The sequence below is a fragment of the Rattus norvegicus genome, chromosome 1 (assembly GCF_021556685.1).
Source record: "Rattus norvegicus strain SHRSP/BbbUtx chromosome 1, alternate assembly SHRSP_T2T, whole genome shotgun sequence".
In the NCBI taxonomy this organism is placed as follows: domain Eukaryota; kingdom Metazoa; phylum Chordata; class Mammalia; order Rodentia; family Muridae; genus Rattus; species Rattus norvegicus.
Window position 1 is genome coordinate 219,801,923 of NC_141534.1, and position 23,820 is coordinate 219,825,742.

Here is a 23,820-nt window from a genome sequence, read left to right on the forward strand (position 1 = left end):
GACTCACAAGGCCGGAAGGATTGACCAAATATGCCAGAGGCGCAACTCTCACTCCTCGAGGCAGCCACCTCCTATGCCTCCAGCCCAGCGAGTCAGGGCGATGCCCTCTCCCACTGGTAACAGGAAGACAGTGCTTCTGGGGCTAGTCACTCAGAACTGCACATCCCCCCATCCCCCCCAGCTCACCCCACGCAGCACTGCTGCCACCGCCCCCACAAGCCTGCTAGCAAGCCATGCACTCCAGTGCTGTCTGCTCAGTCCTCCCCCGCCCCTCCCCACACTGTGATTGCGACACCTCTGTCCTACTGCTTGCTGAGGGAGGCCTGAGGACGAGCTCTGGGTGTCTGAGAACCAAGTACGCAGGACCTGGGGGGTTTTCTGGGAGCAGGGAATCCAACAGTGTTCTCCTTTCTCCCAGGGGTCTTTGGCCCCAACCAGGTCACTGGGCTGACCCCACTTCCTGCCTCTCACAGTCCTCAGCCTGGCTGCCCTGTTCTGTTCATGGGAAGTGTCTCTGAATCAATGGCTTCCCTATTCTCTAGTCTCTCGGCAGAGGCAGGACAAGGAGGGCGTTTGGCCCAGGAATCTTCAGGACCATGCTCAAGACCTGAGTCTTACTTGTCCCATGTTGGGAAGGAGGGGTGGCGGGCTCTCTGGAGGGCCTAGGGCACTGCACTGACTCTATCACCCTCACCCAAGCCTGGGACTGAGTGTGAGCCGTTCTCAGCACCCAGACACCCTCACAACTCCTGCCTCAGCAGAGGCACAAACAGGCCCAGGGTGAGTCAGCCAGGGAAGTCCCAGCACCAGCACCCACCACTGGAGAAGCTCTGCTGACACCTATGAGTGGGGTATGTAGTCCCTCCCGCAGAGGGTGAGAGGAACACCCGGGCTCCCCCACCTCCATTTCTGCTCCCTGAGAGGGGAGCCAGGCAGGTGGAGCAGAAGGAAGTTACACTGCAGGCAGCCCTGAAAGGTACTCCATGGGCACATGGCTACCCTCCTATGGCCCAACCCCTCAAGTTTAGCACGTTAGTGGAGAGAAATTCCTGACGGTTCCTGCCCTGTGTCACGTATCCTGGCTTTTTCGTTCTATGCTTTTACGGGTTTGACACCACCACGACTCCAGAAGATGAAGGGATGGGTACTCTACCTCATTACTGAGGGGCTTCCTCCTTGTCAAGCCATGATGGAGAGAGGACTGAGGCCCAGACCATCCCTTTCCCAGAAGGTGAGACCAAGGCCAAGCAAAAGTCAAGGCCAGGTAGACCCAGCAAGATGTCCTTCCTGTTCTGGAAGAAACAGGAGGAATGGCCAGGCCTATAAACCTACCAGACCGGTTGGTGCTGGAGGGCACTGGCTACCTCCTGCAGCTTGCCTGACAGTGTAGGAGAGATTGCTGGAACATCCGCCTCAGGACGCCTCCCCCCACACATACTCACAACTCTATCCCTTTCTGGTCTGGCACTCACCCAGGGAGGGCCCTCTACCTCTGCCTAGGTAAGAGAAATGAGGTAGACATGATGTTCTGGGCACGCTCCACCCCACAGCCTTGCCGGGTTCAGAGCCCAGGGCAGGGGACAAGATCTATGGCCTGGGAACTCACAGACCAGGAGTCATTGGCCTCACTCTGCAGGACCTCAGGAGATGCCACCATCCAACCTCTAGGAGTCCTCTGGTCAGATTGACAAAGAAACCCAAGGTGGGCAGGTGAGTGCAGGGTTACAGTGCAAGGGACCTTGGAATGGGGTCAGTGCTCAGTCAGGAGACAGAGGAGGCATCCAAGAGGGAAGATGCCTGTGTGGCTCATATTTCCTGCCCTCCATCCACCCCAGGAGCAAGTGGGAGATTCGTGATGCATAGGGCCCACTGTCCTGCCACTGATGCCAGGAGGCTCCTGAGCTGAGCCTGAGCTGAGCCTTCTCTTGGCCACATGCAGCAGCAGCTCCTCTGGGCTCTTGGACCAGGGTGCACACCGGAGAAGACACAGGGGCCCAGGGGCTGCTTCCCCAGCTTGGATCACATGCATGCTGACTATGGCAGGCCTTAGCCCTATGCATGGGCTGTGATTTCCAAGCTCCCATTTAGGCTTCAGTAGGCCCTGCTAGCTTTGATCTTCAGCTCCTGCTGGGCTTCCCCTTTCTTGGCTCTTCCTAAAGCCTGGCTCTTGCACTTCCGGGACAGGGAAGTGGGTGCTGGGGGAGATTCAGAAGCCTGTCCACTACTTTGAAAAAAGCCTGGAAACATGTGGCCACATAAATCTTCTGGGTTTATTTAAATGTCTTTCAAACAAATGTCTTGAATGGCTTTCTTCTACCCCCACCCCTCCTGGAACTGAGCCACTCAATGGAAAACAGTAGCTCAGAAGTCTTAGGGCTGCTGAGAGTCGTCACTCAGACACAAAGCCAGCACTGCAGCACTCTGGAGGTAGCTCAGACCCCACCCATGAGATCCAGGATGCCAACCTTTGGGCCAGGATCACTCAGGCACCCTGAGTTCTGCAGTCAGTGGGTCTACAAAGACTCCTACTACACAAGCCATACCACTGTGACCCCCAGGCATGGAGGCCTAGATATCACAGACAGACAGCCCCATTCAAGCCCTTCTCTAGCGGACCATGCAGCAGCAACCACTCAGAGATAGAAGGCTAGCAGCTGGAACAGAGAGGAGAGGTCTTCTAGGCAACTGAAACTGCTCAGAAAACCAGACAGTATAGTTGGAACTTACCAAAAGACCAGAGCAGAGCAAGTGGTGCTAGACTTAGAGTTCAGGCTGCTCCACCCTCACAATCTGTCGATGAAGACCTGAAGTCCACGGCATACACCGCCACGGCCAAGATCACACAGCTTTGGGTTTTGCCCTGCCAGAAATGCCACTCAAGCCTCATTTACTTAGCACAATCTATGAGCCTAGATTCTGGAGTTTATTTTGGGGCACCCGATGGAAAAATGAACTGTACCTCTGAAGCATTGCAAACTGGGAGAGAGGGGGCTTTCAGATGTCTCTCTCCGCGCTTTCCTTCCATGTACCAGACAGATATCCTTACCAGCACTAGAAGAAACAGACAGAGAGAAGCAAGGAAGCGATAGACTTTCTTCAGATCAAAACAACAGCAAGGAGCATCGGAACCTGGAGAAGACAAGGGGATCTGGACAAGGTTACTACAGCCAGAGTGCCACAGTCCTGGCGGATGAACTTCCCACTAGCCAGGGAGGCCTCTTGTCTCATGCTGGGTGAGTCTTCTGTGTGCCTGGGACCCTAGACCAGACGTGTTCATGTCACTATGTCACATTTTCCTCCTTCCTACGAAATTATGCTCTCTTTGGAAAACAGAAACCACCACCACTAACAATAAAGAAACCAGAAGCTGCCCCCAATCCCACTAGGAAAATTAACTATGAACCACCATCTAGTCCTTTGCTTCCTCTGTCCAAATATAGTGTGTGATGGTTACTGTTGACAGAATCTACCATCACCTAGGAGACAAACCTCTGGGCATGCCCGTGAGAGTTTGGGGATTGGGTTAATCGAGGTGGGAAGACCCACTCTAACTGTGGGTGGCACCATCCCATGGGCTGCAGTCACAGACTAAATAAAACTGTGACAGTAAGTGGAACACTGTCTCTGTCTCCCCGTCTTCTCTCTCTCTCTCTCTCTCTCTCTCTCTCTCTCTCTCTCTCTCTCTCTCTCTGCTTCCTGACTCTGGATATACGGTAACCAGCTGCCTCAGGCACTTGCTTCCATAAAATTCCTGACATGATGGTCTTGAACGGTGAGCCAGAGTAAACCCTTCCTTCCTTGAGATGTCTGTCCAGCGTCATAAATAGTCGTGAGAAAAGTCTATCGCAAGGGGCTGCTCTGTGTCTGCTACTTCTCTTTAGGCAACCGGAAAAGTGAGCTCTGCTTATCAAACGCTTTCACCTCTACCACTTCTCAGCACAGCAAATTACAGCATGTTATTGACCCAGTCCCTCAGTTCCCCTCTCTGCTGCGAGGAAGCCTCGGAAGCAAGCCTAGGGAATATACCTTTGACGCAGAACCCTGCTAGATCCTGTCTTTTTAACAGAGGAAGCTTTTCTGCTCCCTTGAGTTTGAGGAGCCGTGGTTCTGCCCTTCACACAGCTCTCAGTAGTGATTCCCAGAGATGTGCAAAGGAAATAGCAGCTGACTGATAAATGCAAATCCTCGTGTCCCTCCCACTTCCACCCAGCAATCCTGATTCAGTTGAAGGCGGGGCCCAAGACTGTGTTAAAGAGCACTGACTTAGAGAGTGGGCCACAACAGGGCTGCCACCTAAGCATGCAGAAACCATACATCCAGTGCTGGCCACTCCTAGTCCCTGGCTACCATCTTAGAGAACTCAGAGGATGGTGCTGTAGATCAAGTAACAGTCTGCTCTCTTGCCTGTTCCAGGGTGAGGCCACATTCCAGAATGCTGACCAGGACCAATGCAAGCACCTGTGGAAGTACTTGGCAATGTCAAGACAATCATCACACTCACTAAGGATCACACACTGCCTTTGCCACTCCTGGACCAGCCCAGCCCATTGGAGGCTAAAATCCCAACTTATTAGAAATACAGATGGGGTCCATCTGGCCTGAGCTACAGCCTGTGTCAGCAAGCTCCCCACATGACATGTGAGTGTCACCGTAGCGCCATACCCAGTCCTGGACAAGGGACTAGACAGTATATTCCATGTCTCCCTCCTAGTGTTCTCAGAGGTCCAGCCACGCCCATTCTATAGGGTTAAGGACCCAGAAGCTACAGCAGGACCCCCACACCAGAGCCCTCAGTACTCCCCAGGGACTCCCAGATCCACTTCACAGGTCAGACTGTGGCCCAGTTACAAGCCGTTGTCACAGCAGCAGAGGGGAAGTCAAATCAACAGCTCTGCAGCCCTCCCTGGACAGCGGAACTGTAGCTGACCCCCGCCGTCTGTCTGGAGCTCCGTTCTGTCCTGGCCCACTGTGCCTGCAGTCTGCAGCTCAGAGCCAGGTTGGATGTCCTGCCTCCAAAGCATTCAGTCTCTGCAGACACAGCTGGGGACAGGAAGTAGGATCTGGGGCGGAGGAACCAGGAGCTCAGTTTGGTCTGAGGACATTTCTTTCTTCGCAGCCAGACCCAGTTCTGTGTGCCTTTTGAAAGGAAGTAGAGAATAGCTGTGCTCAGCCCAATGAGGCCGGCCTCTTTCAACATTCCAGTTGCTGCCATTTCCAATTACAACTTCAGAGGGCTCCTATAATTTATACATCCCAGGATGCACTGCTCCAGCTGCTTTATGATGGGAGTTCATTACACCATTAAGGTTAAACTTTTATAAAGTACTGAGCAGGTGGTGGGCTGGGCGCCCAGCTTAGTTACCGCTCCCAGAAGCCTGCTGAATGGGGTTCACCTGGGGAAGGGAGGGGACAGGCTCTCTAAAGGGACCAAGAAACAGAGAAGGCGGCTCCTAAGGTGCCCAGAGCCTCCATTAGCCTGTTTATTAAACTGCATAGTATAGCAGGCAGGCAGCAAGGAGAACAATCTGGAACAGCTCAACAGCACTGGCAGGGGGCATGCGGGGTGAGAGGAACCATCCTGTGTGAGCCTGAAAGACGTTGCCAAGGCCAGGGAGGTGTGGGGTCTGAGGAGGACAGGGCTGGGAAGTTGAACAGCTACAAATGACAACTCAGCCTACACATGGGGAATAGACCTGGGGCTTCCTGGGAGTGTAGTGGAATATCCGAAAGGAGGATGGCTATCCAGGGGCTCACAAAGTCCTCAGTGGAGGTGAGGGCAGCAAGCAGGATGAACACCCTGAAAGTAGGAGCCACACTGACTGGCAGCAGATGTGGCTTCTACCATTTCCTGGACATTCCAAGGAAGCTGACGTTCCACACTCTCCTTAGCTGTGAAACACTCCCTGCTCCTTCTAGGTGCCATGGGACAGTCTTGAGTGCAAAGGGGAAAGTGTCCACAACTCAGAAGCTACCGATGCTCTGCATTAAACGTGACCCTGAGCCTGGAGTTCTTTGAACTGGGTCTGGAAGGATATCAGGGAGTATGTGTCATGTGTCAGCCACTAATCAGGAAGAATCTAGTGACTTTCCTCTTATGCCTCCCAGCTCCACATAAAAGTCCAATGATAGTAGGAGCTCAGTTTGATGGTGACCTTTTGTCAGCAGCCTGGCCCAAGCTGAAAGGACCCTGGAGAAGAATCCCTCGACTCAGCAAGAGGGAACTGTGGCTGGTGTCAGGCGCATGGGCAATCCTGGCCTTCTTCACACATCTTTATAACCGAGGGGGCTTCTGCCTGGGACTTCAAGCCTCAGAGGGTACGCTGTGGTACCTACAAATTGGGTTCACTTCACTGTCCAGCCACTGAGGAAGCTGTCGTGGCCAGGCCATGCTGTGAAGCCCAATCTGGTTTGCAGACCCGTCATCCATCATCCTACAGCCCCAGGGTGGCCAGAGGGGCCACAACACTTTGCTTACAGGAGCTCTGAGAGAAACTGGCTTTCCCAAAGGCCTCAGGAGAGGATCATTAAACAAAGGCAAGAGCTGAATGAAGGGGTGCCAGAGGGAAGCAAACCAAAATAGGAGAGGAACCAAAAGGAGCTGGGGGTTGGGAAGGGCAGCTTCAGAGCAGGCTGCGTTGTGAGCAGAGTGAGACTCCAGAGGGGACCAGCAAAGCAGTGCCAGCTTAGAGAAGGGGTCCAGCTGCTGGCAGGGAGGGATGCCCAAGGGGCGTGGCCTGTACTGAGGAAGGATCTGGGGTCATCTAGCGTCAGAGGGCGCATAGTACTGGGTAAAAGAGGGTCTTGGCTGCTAGAACAATGGTGAGAAATGATCATGAGAATTACTGAGAACACTTAGCCAGCACTGGGCACCATCATTCTAGGCTCTGGGCAGGAACGCCTAAGGAGGTGTCGTTTGATACCAATGTGCCACATTCCAGCAGAGCCCCATTCTCCTGTGTGTGTGTGTGTGTGTGAGAGAGAGAGAGAGAGAGAGACAGAGAGAGACAGAGACAGAGACAGAGACAGAGACAGAGACAGAGAGAGAGGCAGAGAGAGACAGAGAGAGAGACAGAGAGAGACAGAGAGAGTTAGTTAGTTCATGTGACCCACCCAAGCACCAGTGCACTACATACAGTGAAGCTCTGTCTTTAGGTAGAGTCCATGTCTGAAGTCCTGTGTTATTTAAAAGTAGAGAAGATGAACGAGAAGTAGAAAGTCAGTGGTAGGCATGGGTGGCGTGCTCTTAGAGACAGGCAGTCTCTGAAGAGCATGAAGCGGACAGGGTACTGGACGTCCCAGGCTTCTGCAGCTCAGGCTGCAAAGGCTGGGGCTGTTCCCTCAGCTACCAGCCTAGGACTGCCCAGCCATTCTGTAGCCTGCAGAGAAACTGCAGCAGGGCAGTTGTCCCAGGACAGTGAAAGAGCTGTGAGAAGTGGGAGTAGGCTGCAGGGCGTGCCAGGGGAGCCTGATGTAATCCCAGCCTGCAGAAGGCGGAAACTTGGGAAGTTAAGTGAATCGTCACCTAATGGCAGTCTGGCCGCAGATTTCCAACAAGCTGTGCCAGGCCTGCCTTGCCCCCACCCACAAGTCAGTCCTCTGCTCTGGGACTCTGAGAGGATCCTTCCTGAGAGAGCCCCTGCCAGGCACTGAGTTGATGGGTGCTGGGGAGAGCTGATGAGAAAGCAGAGGGGGAACCCTGCTGTGGAGAGTCAGGCTTCCGGGATGCAGGGCTCACCTCTTTCACAGACTTCTGTGTGTTTTAGGGAGGTGGGGTAGAAGAGAGCTAGGTGGCTACTTGACAATCTATCCCTCTACCTCACAAAACCCATCCTGAATCGACCTAGTCAGAAGGCACATGAAAACAGGGAAAGCAGGATCCACAATCCTGGAGAGCCTTCTGCACTTCATACAACCAGGGCCCAGGTACTTCTCAGCCAACCAGTAAACATAGCACAGGACAGATGACCTTTCTCAGGACCTCCTGCCCCTTTCCTGGCAGCTGTCGAGCTACAGGATTCTCTCAAAGTCTGTCTGGGAGGCTTGGGGGTGAGTAGACGTGCTTCATCCTGAGTTTGTGTCCAGCCTTAAGCACTTCTGGTTTGCCTGACAAACTCATAGGCAATCCTAACCTTTGTTTAGCACAGTGTCTGCCCTGGGCCCCTTCCCTCCCAGCATCACCTTCCAATATGGTTCAGCCAGGATAAATACCCTTACTGCTGACCTGCAAACAGAAAAACTGAAGCTCCGAAACTTATGCATAGATGCCCAGCAAAGAGGAAGAGAATCCAGGCCTAACTCAGCATATTTCTCCAAGAGTACCCACCCTACGGAAATGGGCACTCCTGGTCCTCACAGAGAAACAGGGGCCTGACGTAGGCCCGACAGGACATAGGGATGTGCTGTTTAATAAACACAACATACTTGACTTTAATAAACAGGGTGGGGGGATCCCAAGGAGACTTAAACACCCTTAAATCTGGCAACTGAATGACCGTTAGCAAGTTTTGAAACATCATCTAAAAAGGGGTTCATCTACCTGCCCCTAGAGTGGTGAGGAGGAAATGAACGAAGGAACCGACAGATGCCTGGTACTGGCATCTCTGACCAGCAAATGTTACATCACTGGTTCCTCGCTTTCAAAGAAGCAAGGGCGAGCAAAGGGAGCCATATACACTCGTAGGGCTAGTCTAGACAGAGTACACTTCAGTGGAGCATGAAGAAAGGCTTCCTGTAGGAAGAGGCTTGTGTGGAGTCTGGAAGAAAGGCAGGGCTGGCCTGGGACATGACAATGAATTCAGCCTGTTCAAACCCTGGTTCCCTACCTGGTTGCCTATGTAGACCTGAGCAGGTGATTTAACCTCTTCCAGCCTCCAATCAGATGGAGCTTAGGGGATGGAGGAGTGAAAGGGACACCTGCTGCAAAGAATAAACAAGATTCTCTATCTCTCAAGCTGTCATCCACAAGGTGAAAGCTGTTGCTGCTGTTGTTGTTACTGTTTACGTGGTTGCTTTGAGGTAGGGTCTATCTAGGTAACCCCAGCTACCCTAAATCTTGACATGTAGAGCAGATTGATCTCAAGCTTTCAGTGATCCTCCTGCCTCTGCCTTCTGAATGCTCAGACGCCAGTTGTGCACCACCACACTTAACTCCTTATTGTTATTTTGTGGCCCAGCAAATCCCTCTGCATACACACATCGGTATCTTCTCCGACTTCGAATATGAAGAGATTCACAAAAGTCAAGCATAGTCATGTCCCCAGAGGGACAAAATTACAGTCCGTGGAGCCCCCCACCCCTCGCGTGGCCTGTCCGCCAGGACAACGAGAAGGGGGAGGTGCAGGGTGTATGGTACATAATGAAGGAACATCAATAATGAATTAACCACAAGTGAGTCCAGGAACATCAATCATAAATTAATTAAATGGCTCCATGAGAGACCGTGACAAGAGCCTACTGGGGATGAATTAGTGTGGGAGTCCTATCTCAGCCTCCATAGCCAAGGCCACCTTCCTCAGGCCCTAAAGAGACACAGCAGCTCTTTGGTCAGGAAGGTTTCCAGGTGAGGGGATGCTTCTTAGAGACAGCCCCCCGAAACAAGTGCAGACAAGCCCTGTTCTCCCCCCACCCAGCCCCCAGCTTGGAGAACTCTCCAACGCTGAAAGGATTTTGATGAAACTTCCCAGAATAGTAACCTCCTGGGCTGAACTCAGGCAGGCGAAATTTCATGGGGTAATTTGGTGAGAAAATTATTTAAAAAAAAAAAACCTAGAAGTAAGTGCTAGGAATAGCAGAAGCCCTCAGTGGCTTCAGAGACAAGGGCAGCCTTGAGGACAGTGTCAACACCCTCATGGGGATCCTTCATAGCCTCTAGATTACACTCTGGCCTGGTGCCACTCTGCTGGGAGCCACCATCTAAAAGTCACAAGGGAAAGAGACTCCATGTCCTGTGCAGAAGGCCCTCCTGCCTTCTGCCCCTTCTCACGCCCATCACCTAGAGAGCAAACCCATAGATTTTGTGGCGTCTGCCTCCCCTCCACATTCCATTAGGTTCTGCGTCTCTATTTAGTTTCTCAGGGTTGCCACTAACCTTGCTCCAGTGCTATGACCTGGACCTTCTGTGTCCTTGTCCACCAGCAGCCCTTGTACCTGTTCCAGATGTCTCTTCCTAGGGTAGTGGTCCCCGGCCCCAGATTCTTATGCCATCTGTGATGGCCTTCTTTCAGTGATGGCCATCTTTTACATAGATGTACATCCAACCTGTGGCCCTACCCTCGTGGTCCTGGAGACCCAGCTCTTCCCTGCCCTTCCAATGACGACGGTCATTGCTTCTAGTTTCTTCTGGCTTGTGCACCCTGCTGGCCTTCCTAACTACATCCACTATTGTGGTCTAACCTCTCACTGGTCCTAAAGAGCCTGGGTTAAGAGCCAAGACCTTGTCCAAGTTTCCTTTAATCACAGCATTCAAACTACTTCTCCTCATTTAACCTCTTGAAGCATCACTTCTGGAAACTCGAACCCCCGAGGGTGGAATCTGCACCTTCTGCTCTAGGGTACCCGACTTGTTTTCATGACCTTCTCTGACTCCAACCCACAGCTGGTACTGAGGAAGTAACCACCTCCTCAGCCAACAGAAGCACCCCTAGAGTGATGTCACCGAGAGAGACTCCTCCGGGGCAGGATGGCCCTGCCATCTCTGTATCAGATATTGGAACCTGCTACTCCTCCCGGGTTCTATTCAGATCATGATGCCGTGCTTTTTGGTGGAATAAAATCTGACTACAGAGAAAGAAACTTAACTGGGTAAATGCTCCCTGGCTCCCATCGTGATCTCGGCTCCATGGGCTTTATAGGGTGAAATTCTTATAAGAGGTTTGTTATCTCTGTCTTGCAGAGAAGGGAACTGAGGTGTGGAAAAGTACCAGGGCTGAAATCTAGATGTCTGCCCTCAGACATACAATATCCACAGGCTGTGACACTATCTGGACTGTCCTCATTGGACTTCCCGGTGTTGGAGGAAGAGCTAGGAGGCAGGCGTGGATCACCACGCACACTCCTGGTCACACATAGGCCTTTGAGAGCCAGGCTCTTTCTAAAGAACACTGAGAAAGCAGAAGGGCTCCTCAGCAGACACCATCACAGAAAGCATGAAGCCCACCCTTCCATCCTGCCCAATCTAGAAGGCTATCCTGCTCATCGGGCCCTACTTCTTCCTCCTGCTTCAAAGTCCCACTCCACACACCCACCGACACCAGGCCAGGCAGACACCAGAGCCCACAGATTCCCACGCCACCAGCCGCTCACACCCCCTCAGCCCTCACTTCCCACAGACACACGTGGCTCCACGCATGTGTACTCTCTGAACAACCGTGGTGGAAACAGCCCTGCCCTGCTTTCCCCAGCCACAACCTGCTAAGCACCTCGTGAAAACCACACCTTTGCTCCTGGCTACACTGATCCCCACCACATGATCTCTCTTGGGCTCCTAAGCAACAAAGCGATCCCCACGAAAAATCAGTCCTCTGGGCCTCGGAAAGCTATACCATGCAGGTGCGCCCCCATCCACACCAACTCTAAGAGGTGCCGGTATGAAAAAAGAGAATCAAGATAAACATTTTTCAGCCCTGGCCTGTGGTAACCACATCGTCGGATGCCCTGGATTCCGCGGTTCTGAAAGACTTATCTTCCCCTGACCACACACTCATTGAGGCTTCCCCGAGCGCTAGTTGCCCAGTCTGCTGGAGTGTAATGTTATGCTATTCTGCTGAGAAACTGAACTCAGATGGAGAGCTTGCCTAACAGGTGATGAATGCAGAGGTCCCCACTCTGACCTGGAAAGGAGAAGGCAGGGGACAGAGTGGCTCTCGCAAGCAGGCCACACCTTTAGCTAAAGACTAAAGTAGTAGGCTCACCTGGTGCTCCCTCCTCTGATCAATAACCTTTGGTCAGTAATGCCGGATTCCCTGGCACCCCTTGGGCAGAGAAGCTGGGCACTGTGACTTACAGAGCCAAGGAAGGAAAGGCTGCCAGGAGCTGAGTACAGCAATTTTTAGAGAAACATGGAGAAAGAAAACGGGAGTAAATCTGAAGGCTGGAGTGGAAAACCTCAACTCCAACGAGTGCCTTGCCCTCAGTGTCCATGTCTGTGACTAGACTCCTGCCTCTGATGGATTTGTCGAAAGTCAGTATCTATGACCAAGGTAATCACCTGACCAGGCTCCCTAATATTCTCAAACCCTGGGATAGTGCAGAAAGCTCAGCCCTGCTTTGGGGAGCAGAGGCTAACTCCTCTCAGCATCTTCTGATCTATCCCACTTGCTGCCCAGCTCCACTGTGCAGAGTCCCAGCATCCCAAGCAGATGGCAAGGGGTGGCTAGAAAGGGCCCTGGAGCCCCAAACCATAAGGCTGAGCCACAAATCAGAACACACAGGCAGAGGTGTGGAAGGCAAGCGGAGGGGATGTAAGTAGACTGAAGGCTTCCTCCCTAATGGATCTGTTAGACAGAGCGCTTTCCAGGCAGGAGGTGAAGTGCCAGGCACTTCCTCCTGGGAGGTAGAAAGGCACTGCAGGAAGCATGCAGATAGCCAGGGACACCTCTCATGCCAGCCTGGGAACTGCCAAGAAAACACTCACCACACCAGGCTATGCCTAAGTGGTAGCTATTGGGGCAGAGTGAATCCCTCAGCATGGAGAGATCAGCTCACCACACCTTTTACCTCAGCTCAGCACTGCAGCTTGGACACGAGGCAGAAAACTTTATACCTCAGGGAGCAAGCTTTTGCAGTGAGTTGTTGCGCACAGCAGACACAGGGATGCTAGAGAAGAAGAGCCCAGAATGAAGTAATTTACAGTTCTCCTTACCTTCCCCACCTGGAGAGGGTGTTCAGCCAAGTTGAATCACATCAGGATAGAGGTCTTGGGACTTCTCACCATATTTATCTAGCCTTGGGGTACCTTAAGGATGCTCATTGACTCTTTTCCTCCTCCATGTGTCTAAGGCATTCCCTGTCCCCCATCCCTCTGCCATACAGCCTCAGCCTCCCCCGCAGGATCACCTGCTCTGAGCCCACTTGGTAAGCACCCTGACCCGGTCATTTTCTTTAGGCCATGGTCTCCAGAATGCCGACATGACTGCTCTCCACTCCCATTCTCAGAACCAAGGGAAATTCTCAAGAGAAAATACACTTTCCAAGTCTCCCTCCCACACAGATACCCTAGATCTGTCAGCCACAGACACCTTCTAGACCTTCCCAGATAATAAGGGGTGTGTGTGTGTGTGTGTGTGTGTGTGTGTGTGTGTGTGTGTGTGTGTGCAGCCCAAGCAAAGGGCTTCCTCCTGTGTGGGCCACTCCTGCAGAATCCATACCTGCCATGGCCAAGTCCAGAACCAGAACCGTCCTCGGGAGACCCAGGGCCTGGTTCCAGCTCAGTAGCTGACTCAGAGTGTCAACAGATCCCACATCCCCCAACCAGGAGCATGTATACTCTGGGCCTCTAGTTCCCCATGACAAACCTTCGACCTACAGTTCCCTTCCTCCCCAGTCACATTCCATGCCTCCATTTCCAACTACCTCATGTCTCTTGCCTTGGTCTCTTTACCTGATGAGAATCCCTGACTTTCCTATAGCCCCTTGCTGCTTATAGAATCCTCCATACGCAATCTCCTTTCATTCTCCGTGACCACTGGTACCAGTGTGTGAAGTGACTCTTAAAGGTAACAACACCTGCTCAAGGTCACACGGCCAAGACAGGAATTCAAGTCATCTGGCTCTAAATACAATGGACAACATGCCAGCTTTAGGGAACTCAGCTCAGGTCCCTCAAATGAGGAAGGCTTCTCCAAGCACCCATGTTGGCAAAGAAACACCCTTCCCATGAAAAGCTCAGCTCTTTGCTTCTGCTTCTGTGCCTTCCCCCGTAACATCCTGAAGTCTTCTTCAACATCTCTAGGGGTCTGCAAACTGATGCTCTGTGAAGTAGGACATCATGTGGCACTGAGAGGAGAGAGAGAGGTAAAGAGGAAGAGGGAAGAGAGGGAGAGAGAGAAATATAGGGAGGGAAAGAAAGAGATAGACAGAGGGGGGACCTTCCCCAAAGCTTCTCAGAAGACTGGTTAGGACATATGCAACCCCCAAACACTCCCAGTAGCCACAGAACCATCTTTCACGCATCCCAAATGATACAACTCTTAGAAACCCAGTAGCATCTCCATCAACCAAGTGAAAAGGAAGGGTCCTGGGACAACAGACAGATGGTGAGCCAGATGGCCCCCTGAACTACAGACATGGGCTACTTATCTGCACCTTTCTGAGTCTCTTATAGTCAGAAACAAGGACCACCAGTGAGAACTACCTATTTGTCCCATCTTCCCCAAAAATGGGAAGGACTCATGAACCAGGTTCATAACTGGGCAGAGCTCTACCTGGGACAGCAACCAAGACCTCATGGTAGACACATGGTGTCTCTTATTCTCAGTCCATCATAAAGAACACCAACCTTCTTCCAGCCTTCTGCCCCAGGCCAGCATACCAAAGCTGAGCCCCATAACAGAGACATTGCCCCTACTGATCTCCCTGTAAGGGTGGGTATTTACCCTCTGATCTACCAGGGTCTGAGGGCCACCAGGCTTCCCTCACAGTGCTAGTCATTCCAGGGCACTGCGCTAAGTCAAGGCCATTTCTCACAGCTGGGCCGGAGCCACTAGTCATGCCCAGGACACTGATTCTTCAAGCCCCCAGGACCATCACTCCAAACCATGTCAAGCCCAAGGCCAGAACCATGCCAACATCCAAGCAATGGCAGCACTTTCTCACACCCATGCCCACCGCACCATCATGGCCCAGCAGCACCAGCTGGCCACCCACCCGCACCAGCTACGTTGCATCGCCCTCCTGTACAGAGGGTGCACCCTCCTCACACCTGGGCGGTCACCGCTTCACCAAGGCGGGGGTGAGTCTTCTGACACCCTCGCCCGGAAAAATCACGCTGCCCGTGCTGTATCCACTTTGCCCACGCCCGTGCCACGCGTGTCACCATCCCCACGCCGGTGGCCCGGAGCTCCTCGGACCTCACACCTGCCACGGGCGCGCGTGGCAGCCGCACCTCCGCCCGCGGACCTGTCGGACCGGCCACGGCGCGCAATGGACATTGCCCAGCCCGCCACGCCGCGCGTAGAGCTCCCGCGCCCGGGGCTCGGCCCCGGCCCCCTTACCTCCGGCCCGCCGCAGGGCTTGGCCCGCCGCGGCCACTGCGACCGCCACCTCCATCCTGGGCTCCCCAAGGCCCCTATTCACTAACGTTGCTTCCGCAGGGCGCCGGCGCCGGCGCGAAGGCCGCCTCCGCCCCCCGGGGGACGCTGCGTCCTTTACGTAAACCCCACTCCGCCGCCAGCGGTGACCATGGCGACGGCCGTGGGGCGGTGGCGCCCCCTAGTGCCAGGGAGGGGAGAGGCGCACAGGCCCGAGGTGGCGGAGCCCCGAATCCCCGGGCGTGGGGGCGGTGGGCGCGGGGCTGAGGCCTCCACGGGGGCTCCGTGGGCAGACGAGAGGGGTTGGACCACAGGCACTGAACAGGGGCACGGAAGCTGCTTGGGTTCCCCTCCTTCAGGTCCCGCGTGACAGGGTTTAGCGTGGGAGATGAAAAATAGCAAGTAGGATCACCGGAGAACTGGTTCGTTTGGGGGGAGGAAAGGAGAGAGATGGGTTCCACCTCCTTCGGGGACCTAGCAGCGTCTTGAGGAGTTGGGACACGTCTTTATCTACGTTCTCCCCTCTTCTTCTACTCTCACCCTCCTCAACACCTAGCATAGTGCCTGCCAGCCAAAGGGGAGTTTGATCGATTTTGATTTTCTGGTAAATGAAGAGAATCGCCCCTCCTGTTCTCCTTCACACACGCCCATCCATTCATACGCAAGTCGCTCAACTCCTGGGAGCTGCTTTTTAGCAAGGGTACAGCACAGCTCTGCTGGTGTGTTGGGTTGAGTCTGGGGAGTGGGTGGGTTCAGGCTTGCCCTTAAGGGCATCAGGTCACTGCAGGAGGCACATGGGGCTAAGAGCTACAGCTGCAGAGGGTCATGGGTAAGAGTGGATCTAGAGGTCATGATGATGCAATCAGCCAAGTCTCAAAAGTCCAGCAGAAGACATGAGAGGCCAGAAGGAAAATAACACAGAAAAGCGTCTAAAATGTTGCCTGGGCCCAGTAGTCATCCTGAGAAATCGGGATGATTGATGCTTGTTCTGTAAGGCGTGGAGGCCATAGGTGGACATCTGGCTGAAAGTGAAACCCTGAATCCAGAACAGACTTCTCTTTGTTGCAGTAGTTCAGTCCCTCTTCAGGCAATTCCGTATCATCTACGGTTGTTTGCAAAGATAAGGTCTGGCTTAAGTAAAGAAAATGGATGGTGGGAACAAATCCGGGTACTTCAAGAATTCATGAAAAGGAGCTCCTGATGTCTCAGGAAATACAGAAGTCAGGGGAGGCTTTGATTATAGTTCAGGGGCCTTATCTCTAGATTGTCATGATTCATTCAAACCACACAGAGGTCAGATCTCTTGCTTCAAAGTTCCAGACCCCTAGAAGAAAGTATTATATTGGTCCTGTGAACCGTGGTGGATCACCTAATGGCAGGCAGAAAGTATTCTGCAATGTCAGCCCTTTTCCTTATTCACAGATGTTCCCAATGGAGAAAGCATGGCTGTGTGGCCATCATAGATAGTCTACTAGAGTCTACCCCTTAGCTGTCCAGCACACAGGATACCACACAAGCTCCTCACACACACACACACACACACACACACACACACACACACACACACAGAGAGAGAGAGAGAGAGAGAGAGAGAGAGAGAGAGAGAGAGAGAGATGTCCTCCTCTTCCTCTCCTCCTCCTCTTCTTCCTCTTCCTCCTCCTCCTCCTCCTCTTTCTCCTTCCCAGGGGTCCAACTTTCACTAAACCAGTTCTGACAATCTATAATGCAGGAGGCCAATATTATTGGGGATCCTCAAGATGATGTCCTAGTCTTGGTCAGCTGCTTCAGTGATTCCTGTGTAGGGCATTCCACACCAGGATTATTCACTGCTACTAACATAACCTTTGAACTCTTCCAGCTGGATATGCGACATGGGCACACCATGGGGAAGCTTACTAGGAGTTCCAAACCTCAGACCCAAGATCTCAGCTTGATTACAAAACCCTCAGGGGATCCCTGTGCATGTGAAAGTTTGGGAAACTGTCATTGTGAAACTGGGGGAAAGAGGAAAAGGGAAAGGTAAAAAAAGCATTTTTAATCTTGATCATTCCCATTAAATGCTAAACATTTGAGGTTCTGTTTTTTAGCATACATGAGATCCCAGGTGCAATCACCAACCCCCAAACAGACAAAAGGCATTGGTTAATTATTTAGAATTCATCACTGTGAGTGAGGAACAAGGAAACACAGGTCAGGCTGCAGGCATTATTTTTGCAGCTGGTTTTGAACTCCTGGAAGGACATGACTTCCTTCTTCTGACTCCTTATTCCTCTTTGCCTTCTGTCCACATCTCATTTGGCTAGCAGGCTGACCTAAGTCTTAACCCTGCCTGTCTCTGGAGTCTCTCTCTCTCTCTCTCTCTCTCTCTCTCTCTCTCTCTCTCTCTCTCTCTCTGTGTGTGTGTGTGTGTGTGTGTGTGTGTGTGTGTGTGTGTGTGACCATCCACCTCATCTTACTCTTTGCGACACTGTCTCTCACTAGACCAGGACTCTCTAAGTCACTGATTGGCTAGACACTGGCTGGCTATCGAGCACTAGGGGTCCTCCTGTCTCTGTCTCCCTGACACTGGGCCATTTCCAGAAAGGACCTCTCTATTTAGGCCTGGTTGCCCTAGAACTCACTATGTAGACCAAATTGGCATCGAATTTACAAAGATCTTCCTGCCTCTGCTTCCTGAGTGCCAGGATTAAAGTCATGTCACTGTGTCTGGCTTTTTACACAAGTGCTAAGGCTCTATCTAAACTCAGGACCACATGCTTGCTAAGCACTTTGCCAAATGAGCATCTGCTCAACCCTTCTACTCCTACTTCTGAGACCCTTGGCAAGGAACAGCCATGAAGGGCGGCTAGCTCTGAATACATACTCTCTGGGGTCTGTCCTGGTGGGGTTCCAATACCATGCTTGCTTTTCCTCAGAGTACCTTCTGTCTGGCCTGGTTCAGCTTGGTATCACTGGAGACAGTCAGCAGGGTTGTGAATGGACAAGCTGAGGATGTCAAAATGAAGCACCAGAACTAATGACAAGTCGTGGACTGGTCCTGGTCCAGCTGCCTAGCTGTGTTCCCTAAGCTTTGTGTCAAATCTTCTCTCTGGCCTCAGTTTCCCTCTGGGTCCCAGTGGGGATAATAACATGGCTCCTCCTCCCAGGGGGCTGTGTGGATTAACTAATTAATGAGTGTGACATCGCCTGTTTCCACAAAGGGGCTGATTAAATGCTGGGTGTTGTTATTAGAAGCGATGGAGGGTGTGTGACAGGCAAAGTCTGCTGGAGACGGATCCGCTCCCCTTTGTGTCCTCCCCACCCCCCTCCTCCGTCTGCCCCACATTCTGCAAGCTGAACATCTTGCAAGACAAAACCAAGATGATTTTTTTGGCACCCCCCAAAGACGGCGTATAACTTTTGCACATTTCCCCTGTGCTGGAATGTGACTCACGGCTGAGTTTCATAGTATAATTTGTCTCCAACAGCTGGCACAACTGTACCCTGCCCCAGACTCTCACAGCAGCTGTAGACAGGGATGCTTTAGCCAGTGACTGCAAAATTCCTGAGCTGGACACCACCCCTGTGGGTTTTTTTCTTCTAAAACTGTATTGGCCCTTGGAGACCTGGACTGGATGATCTCATCCACTGCACACACCCACACACCCAAATGCACACAAACAAGCAAGCACCATCACAACCACCACCACCAACAACAACAACCCACACACACACACACACACACACACACACACACACACACACACACACACAACACACAACACACATACCACACACAGCCAAAGGGAGAAAGTGTCACCAAGACACTCCTGATTTCTGCAAAGGCTTAGGAGAATTCAAAACACATAGGGCTTAAAAGTATAAAGTGTCATCTGTTCATTGCTGGGGGACGGGGGAAATACCACAACTACTTCTCCACTTGGATGCAAGGTATTAAATTACTGGATGAAATCACAAGTCTGGGGCATGGTGACTTCATGGTACCCAGTCCTGGATCCTTATAGCTGGTGTGAAAACTTTGACCACCTCCAGGGAGCAGTGCAGATCTTCCACCCCTGAGTATACAAAGTACCAGCTCTCCCCTGTATCCTGGCACCCCAGATGGGGGTAGGTGGGAAGAAATTGTTTGGTTGCCACCAGGTAAATAAGTCTGCTGCTGGCATCCCAAGAGGGGAATGTTGTTTATCCAAATAGCACAAACTCCACCAGCCTGGGGAGGAGAGAGCAAAGCTCTGGAGGCTGAGCTGTTGGGTTCCCATAGGGAGAGAGATTAGCCAGTTGCAAAGTCTAGGAAATGCATGTGAACTGGAGTATGGGATACCGGGAGCCAGCATCGTGTCTGGATTATCTTAGGCATCTCCGATTTAGCATTTCAGACCTTCCTGCCTCTGCAAACAGATGCTGTTCCTGAACTGCTAAACCTTTGGCCTCCCTGTCTTCCTTTGGCCTGCTGCTATTAAACAACAGGAGTAGATCTCAGGGGCTCCCTGGCTGGAGGTGGAGCCTGGGCTACATGACTCAGCTAGCATTGGAAGGGCTGGAAGATCAGCCATCATCCTAAGGAGTGAGTTCTTCCCTCCCATCAGGAAGGAGCCGCAAGCCCACATCTTTGACCTAAACTAGTTAGTTTACTAATAGCGGTTCAACGGATGTATGAGAATGTCTTAGTAAGGCTGGCAATGGTTAACACACTGGAGGAGGCCACTCTGATGATGTTTTGCTGCTAGGAATGATGGAGGAGACCAAGCAACCTTATGTCTCCCAGGGGAAGGTTTAGGAGGTTTCTGTACTCTGGCTTCATCCCTGTTCACTTGGGCATCACCAGAACCTTCCCCCCAAATGCCCAGAGGATTGAGAGATCCTCTCGTCTCATTAAGACAGCCTATTTGTAAGTGTCTGCTCCTCGGTGGGCATTGTAGTAACTAGATTTTTTTTCCTTGGGGCACTAGGGAATGACAGAAGTGTAAACACAGATGTCTCAGGAGAAAGTCAGTGTACTCACTGACTGGAATGATTCATCTGTACTCTCTGGACACCAAAAGCCAGTGTAGAAAGCCTGGCTACTCGAGGGTGTCCTTCCCTCTACCTGTTTAACCCACTCATAGTCCCACTCACACATCTATTCGTTTGCCATCCACCCAATGTGTCACTTCATCCCGCCCACCCACACATTCACCCATCCACAAACCCATCCAGTCTTCTTTGCTTTCACAAACCCACCCACACACTTATCCATCTATCATTTCTTCTTTCTTTTCCTCCACAAACCTATGCGTCAATCCGTCCACTCATCCATCTATTTATCTGTCCTTCCTTCTATCCACCCACTTATCCATTCTTCCATCTATTCTGCCTTCCCCCTGTTAACCCTGGCACTATTACTTATCCATCTACCTACCTCTTCAATCATTTCTTTATTTTTCCTTTCAATTTTTTTTGAAAAAAAAGTGCATAAGGTGTGTGTGTGTGTGCGTGCGCGTGCGCATATGTACTCATTCATACATTCCACAATACATTTGTGAGAATCAGAGGACAGCTTGTGCTCACTGGTCTAACCATCCACTATGTGAATTCCAAAAACTGAACTCAAGTCATCATGTTTAGTGGTAAGCACCCTTACCCACCAAGCCATCTCTCCAACCCTCTTCTAAATATCCTTGAAAAATCCATTTCTGCCCCTTTTGATCAGTATCTCCCAACAGGGTGCCTTTGACTGTCTTCAGGGCAGCTGCAGTGGCTCTCACCTCTCATCCATTTCCACCCAGCTGAGTGACCTTTTAGAAATGAACATCGAATTATGTCAAGTCACTGCTTAAACTCCAGCTGTGGTTTTCATGGCTCTAAAAAAACAGACTCCATTTTTTCCCTTGGATATGACTGGAGCGTGTAAAGGCTGTACCTTGACGGATCTCTGCTTATGTACTTACCTACTACCACAGCAAGAGAAGACGCAGAGCATTTCCAGTTTCGTGCGTCCTTCAGTCAGCATCTGCCTCCCTAGAAGTAGCCATTGTTTGGACTTCTGTCCTATAGATTGTCTGTCAATAAACTTCCTACCAATGTAATCAGAGGGGAGGTATTTCTGATGACTCTTCTAGGTTGTCAACTTGACTACATCTGGAATTAACTAAAATCCAAACGGCTGTACACCTATGAGAGATTTTTTTCTCTTTTCTCCTTTTGTTTTTTCTTTTCCTTTCCTCTTCTTTTTTCTTTTCTTTTCTTTCTCTCTTTCCTTTTTTTGTTGGCACTGGGTATGAGATTTATTACTGAACATGATATGGTAGGGTACAAGAGAGCACTATGGAAGTCCTTGGGAAATCAGGGGCTGTCATTTGTCTAGGGAACCACAACTGGGGATATATATGTGACCCCATAGCCTTCAGGAATGAGCTGCTTCTCAGTGACCATGTGTTCACATTTACCTGCATCAAACTTGGTGAAGCCACATTTCTTCTCATCTCAAAGAGCTTGAATTTGAACTTGGCTCTACACAGAGCCTCAATCATTTGTTCCTTACTCTATGTGGTGCTGATGGACATGGTGACCTGGCCAATGTGAACTCCTAGTCACTGTCCCCTGGGATTGTCCAAAGGCACCACACATACCTGTGAATCCTAGCACAAGACAACGTCTTGTTGATTCAGGTGACATGAAAATGGCGGAGCCTCATTCAAACATGAAAGCTGTCCTTGCCATGACTCTTTACCATGTACTTGTTGGCATAAATACAGGCAGCCCCCAGGGCTTCAGAAGACAGTTGCTCATATTCATCTGATACATGTGGTCACAAAGTGGAATTCATCCAACTTTGCCTTCTTCTGTCCCAAGTCAAAGATGAGGATCTTGGCATGAGGGATGCCTGGGTAAAAGAGAGATTTTAGGTATAGCTTCTTACCAGTAACACCCAGTGGGGCAGTGGCCCATGAGGACAATAGGATCTTCAGTGGAAGGCCAGAAAGAAAGAGTGGTTTAGGTTTTATGAGAAAAGGTTTCTCTGAGTAGCCATGGTTGTCCTGGAACTCACTTTGTAGATCAGGTTAACCTCAAACTCAGAGATCCACCTGTCTCTGCATCCTGAGTGCTGGCACTAAAGGTCTGTGCCACCACTGCCCAGCAAAGGTTTTTGCTTTATTTTGAGGGACTTTTCTTTTTTTTATATAGTTTAATGTATTTTAATAGCAAACTTACAGGAACAGCACAGAAGACAGACAACATTAAAAACATGTACTTGCATGTAGGACAACTCCGTTAGAAAAGTATAGTGTAAGGCCCTGGGTTCGGTCCCCAGCTCCGAAAAAAAGAACCAAAAAAAAAAAAAAAAAAAGAAAAGTATAGTGAATGGATGGAATCTACTGTATGATAAAATGCTACAAACACCATTTAGTTGCTGTCAATAAGAAATTTACTTATTTAAAAAAAATCCAAATGCTGGCATTGTCCAGAAAATTTTAACAGGTTTATTTATAATTGTTATAAAGTTGAACTGTTGAAATGTGTTCACTGGAACATTTTGCTTGCATTAATGCTTTACATCTTGCATTTATATTAAAAATTCACACACAAATGAACGTGGAGAAACTGCCAATACCTGATTCTGTCCCCTATGTTTCCACTCACAATCATATACTTAGGTACCTTTGACCCCCATGGAAAAAATATCTAACATTCAGAACTACTGATAACTGGAAGAAGAGGGAAAAAAATTTTTTTTTGAGAATGAAATGTTTCCCCTCATAGTGGACTCTTAAGCACGTTCTCCGAGTATGCGGCGTGCTAGCTGGATGTCTTTTGGCATAATTGTTACACGTTTGACATGGATAGCACACAGGTTGGTATCTTCAAAAAGGCCAACCAGATAGGCCTCACTTGCCTCCTGCAAAGCACCAATAGCTGCACTCTGGAAGCGCAGGTCTGTTTTGAAGTCCTGAGCAATTTCTCGCACCAGACGCTGAAAGGGGAGCTTGCGAATCAGAAGTTCAGTGGACTTCTTTTTTTTTTTTTTTTTTTTTTTTTTTTTTTTTTTTTTTTTTTTTTTTTTTGGTTCTTTTTTTCGGAGCTGGTCAGTGGACTTCTGATAGCATCTGATTTCTCGGAGTGCTACAGTACCAGGCCTGTAACGATGAGGTTTCTTCACCCCTCCAGTAGAGGGCGCACTCTTGTGAGAGGCTTTTGTAGCCAGTTGTTTCCTGGGTGCTTTACCACCAGTGGATTTGCGGGCAGTCTGCTTTGTACGAGCCATGGTATGAGCACCTCCTTACTTACCCCCCTTCTCCTTCGGCTGGAGCTCAGCAAGCAAGAGGCGGCGCTGGCGTTAGAGAGCGGCGGCGGCGCGGCGAAGGCTGCCGAGGGACTTTCCTTAACTAAGTAATTTGAAGTGGAAAGACCTCCTTCTACTCCATATCTTTGAGGTAGGAAGATATACCTTTATTTCTGACCAACCTTTAATCTGAACCACACCTTCTGGTGGCAGCCTATATAAAGTACGTGAAAGAAGGAAGCTTGCTCCTTTTGCCTGCGTGCTCTCACTCTTGCTAGCAAGTCCATTCCTACATTGGTGTTAGAGTTTACTTCT

The 23,820-nt window shown here is 50.9% G+C and overlaps 2 protein-coding genes, 1 long non-coding RNA gene and 1 pseudogene across 3 annotated transcripts in view; 1 reads left to right on the forward strand and 3 right to left on the reverse strand.

Annotated features, from left to right (window-relative positions):
* The window catches only part of Dagla (diacylglycerol lipase, alpha), a 56,672-nt gene extending 41,413 nt beyond the window's left edge, over nt 1–15,259 (reverse strand). The window contains 1 exon segment of the mRNA NM_001005886.2: nt 15,210–15,259. The gene's annotated coding sequence lies outside the window, so the exon portion shown is untranslated.
* On the forward strand, nt 315–8,948 carry LOC148007860 (uncharacterized). Its single transcript, XR_015647858.1, has 4 exons — nt 315–851; nt 1,637–1,710; nt 3,033–3,233; nt 4,414–8,948. It is a non-coding gene; the product is annotated as an uncharacterized LOC148007860 (long non-coding RNA).
* Nucleotides 15,260–21,584: 6,325 nt separating the features above from the next.
* On the reverse strand, nt 21,585–22,482 carry LOC148007861 (large ribosomal subunit protein uL16-like; annotated as a pseudogene).
* Nucleotides 22,483–22,577: 95 nt separating this feature from the next.
* H3f3bl2 (H3.3 histone B like 2) lies at nt 22,578–23,589 on the reverse strand. The gene is made up of 2 exons (XM_087601586.1): nt 23,322–23,589; nt 22,578–23,237 (listed from the first exon to the last, which is right to left on the reverse strand). Exons 1-2 carry the CDS (start codon nt 23,485–23,487, stop codon nt 22,993–22,995), a joined length of 411 nt encoding a protein of 136 aa, XP_087457712.1. The 5' UTR covers nt 23,488–23,589; the 3' UTR covers nt 22,578–22,992.
* Nucleotides 23,590–23,820: the final 231 nt, after the last annotated feature.

Bases quoted from the DNA above. Each gene is read 5' to 3' on its own strand.
- H3f3bl2 (XM_087601586.1), bottom strand. From the start codon at position 23,487: ATGGCTCGTACAAAGCAGACTGCCCGCAAATCCACTGGTGGTAAAGCA. The intron at 23,238-23,321 runs AGAAGTCCACTG...AAAAAAAAAAAA, and splicing joins CCGAGAAATCAGATGCTATC to AGAAGTCCACTGAACTTCTG.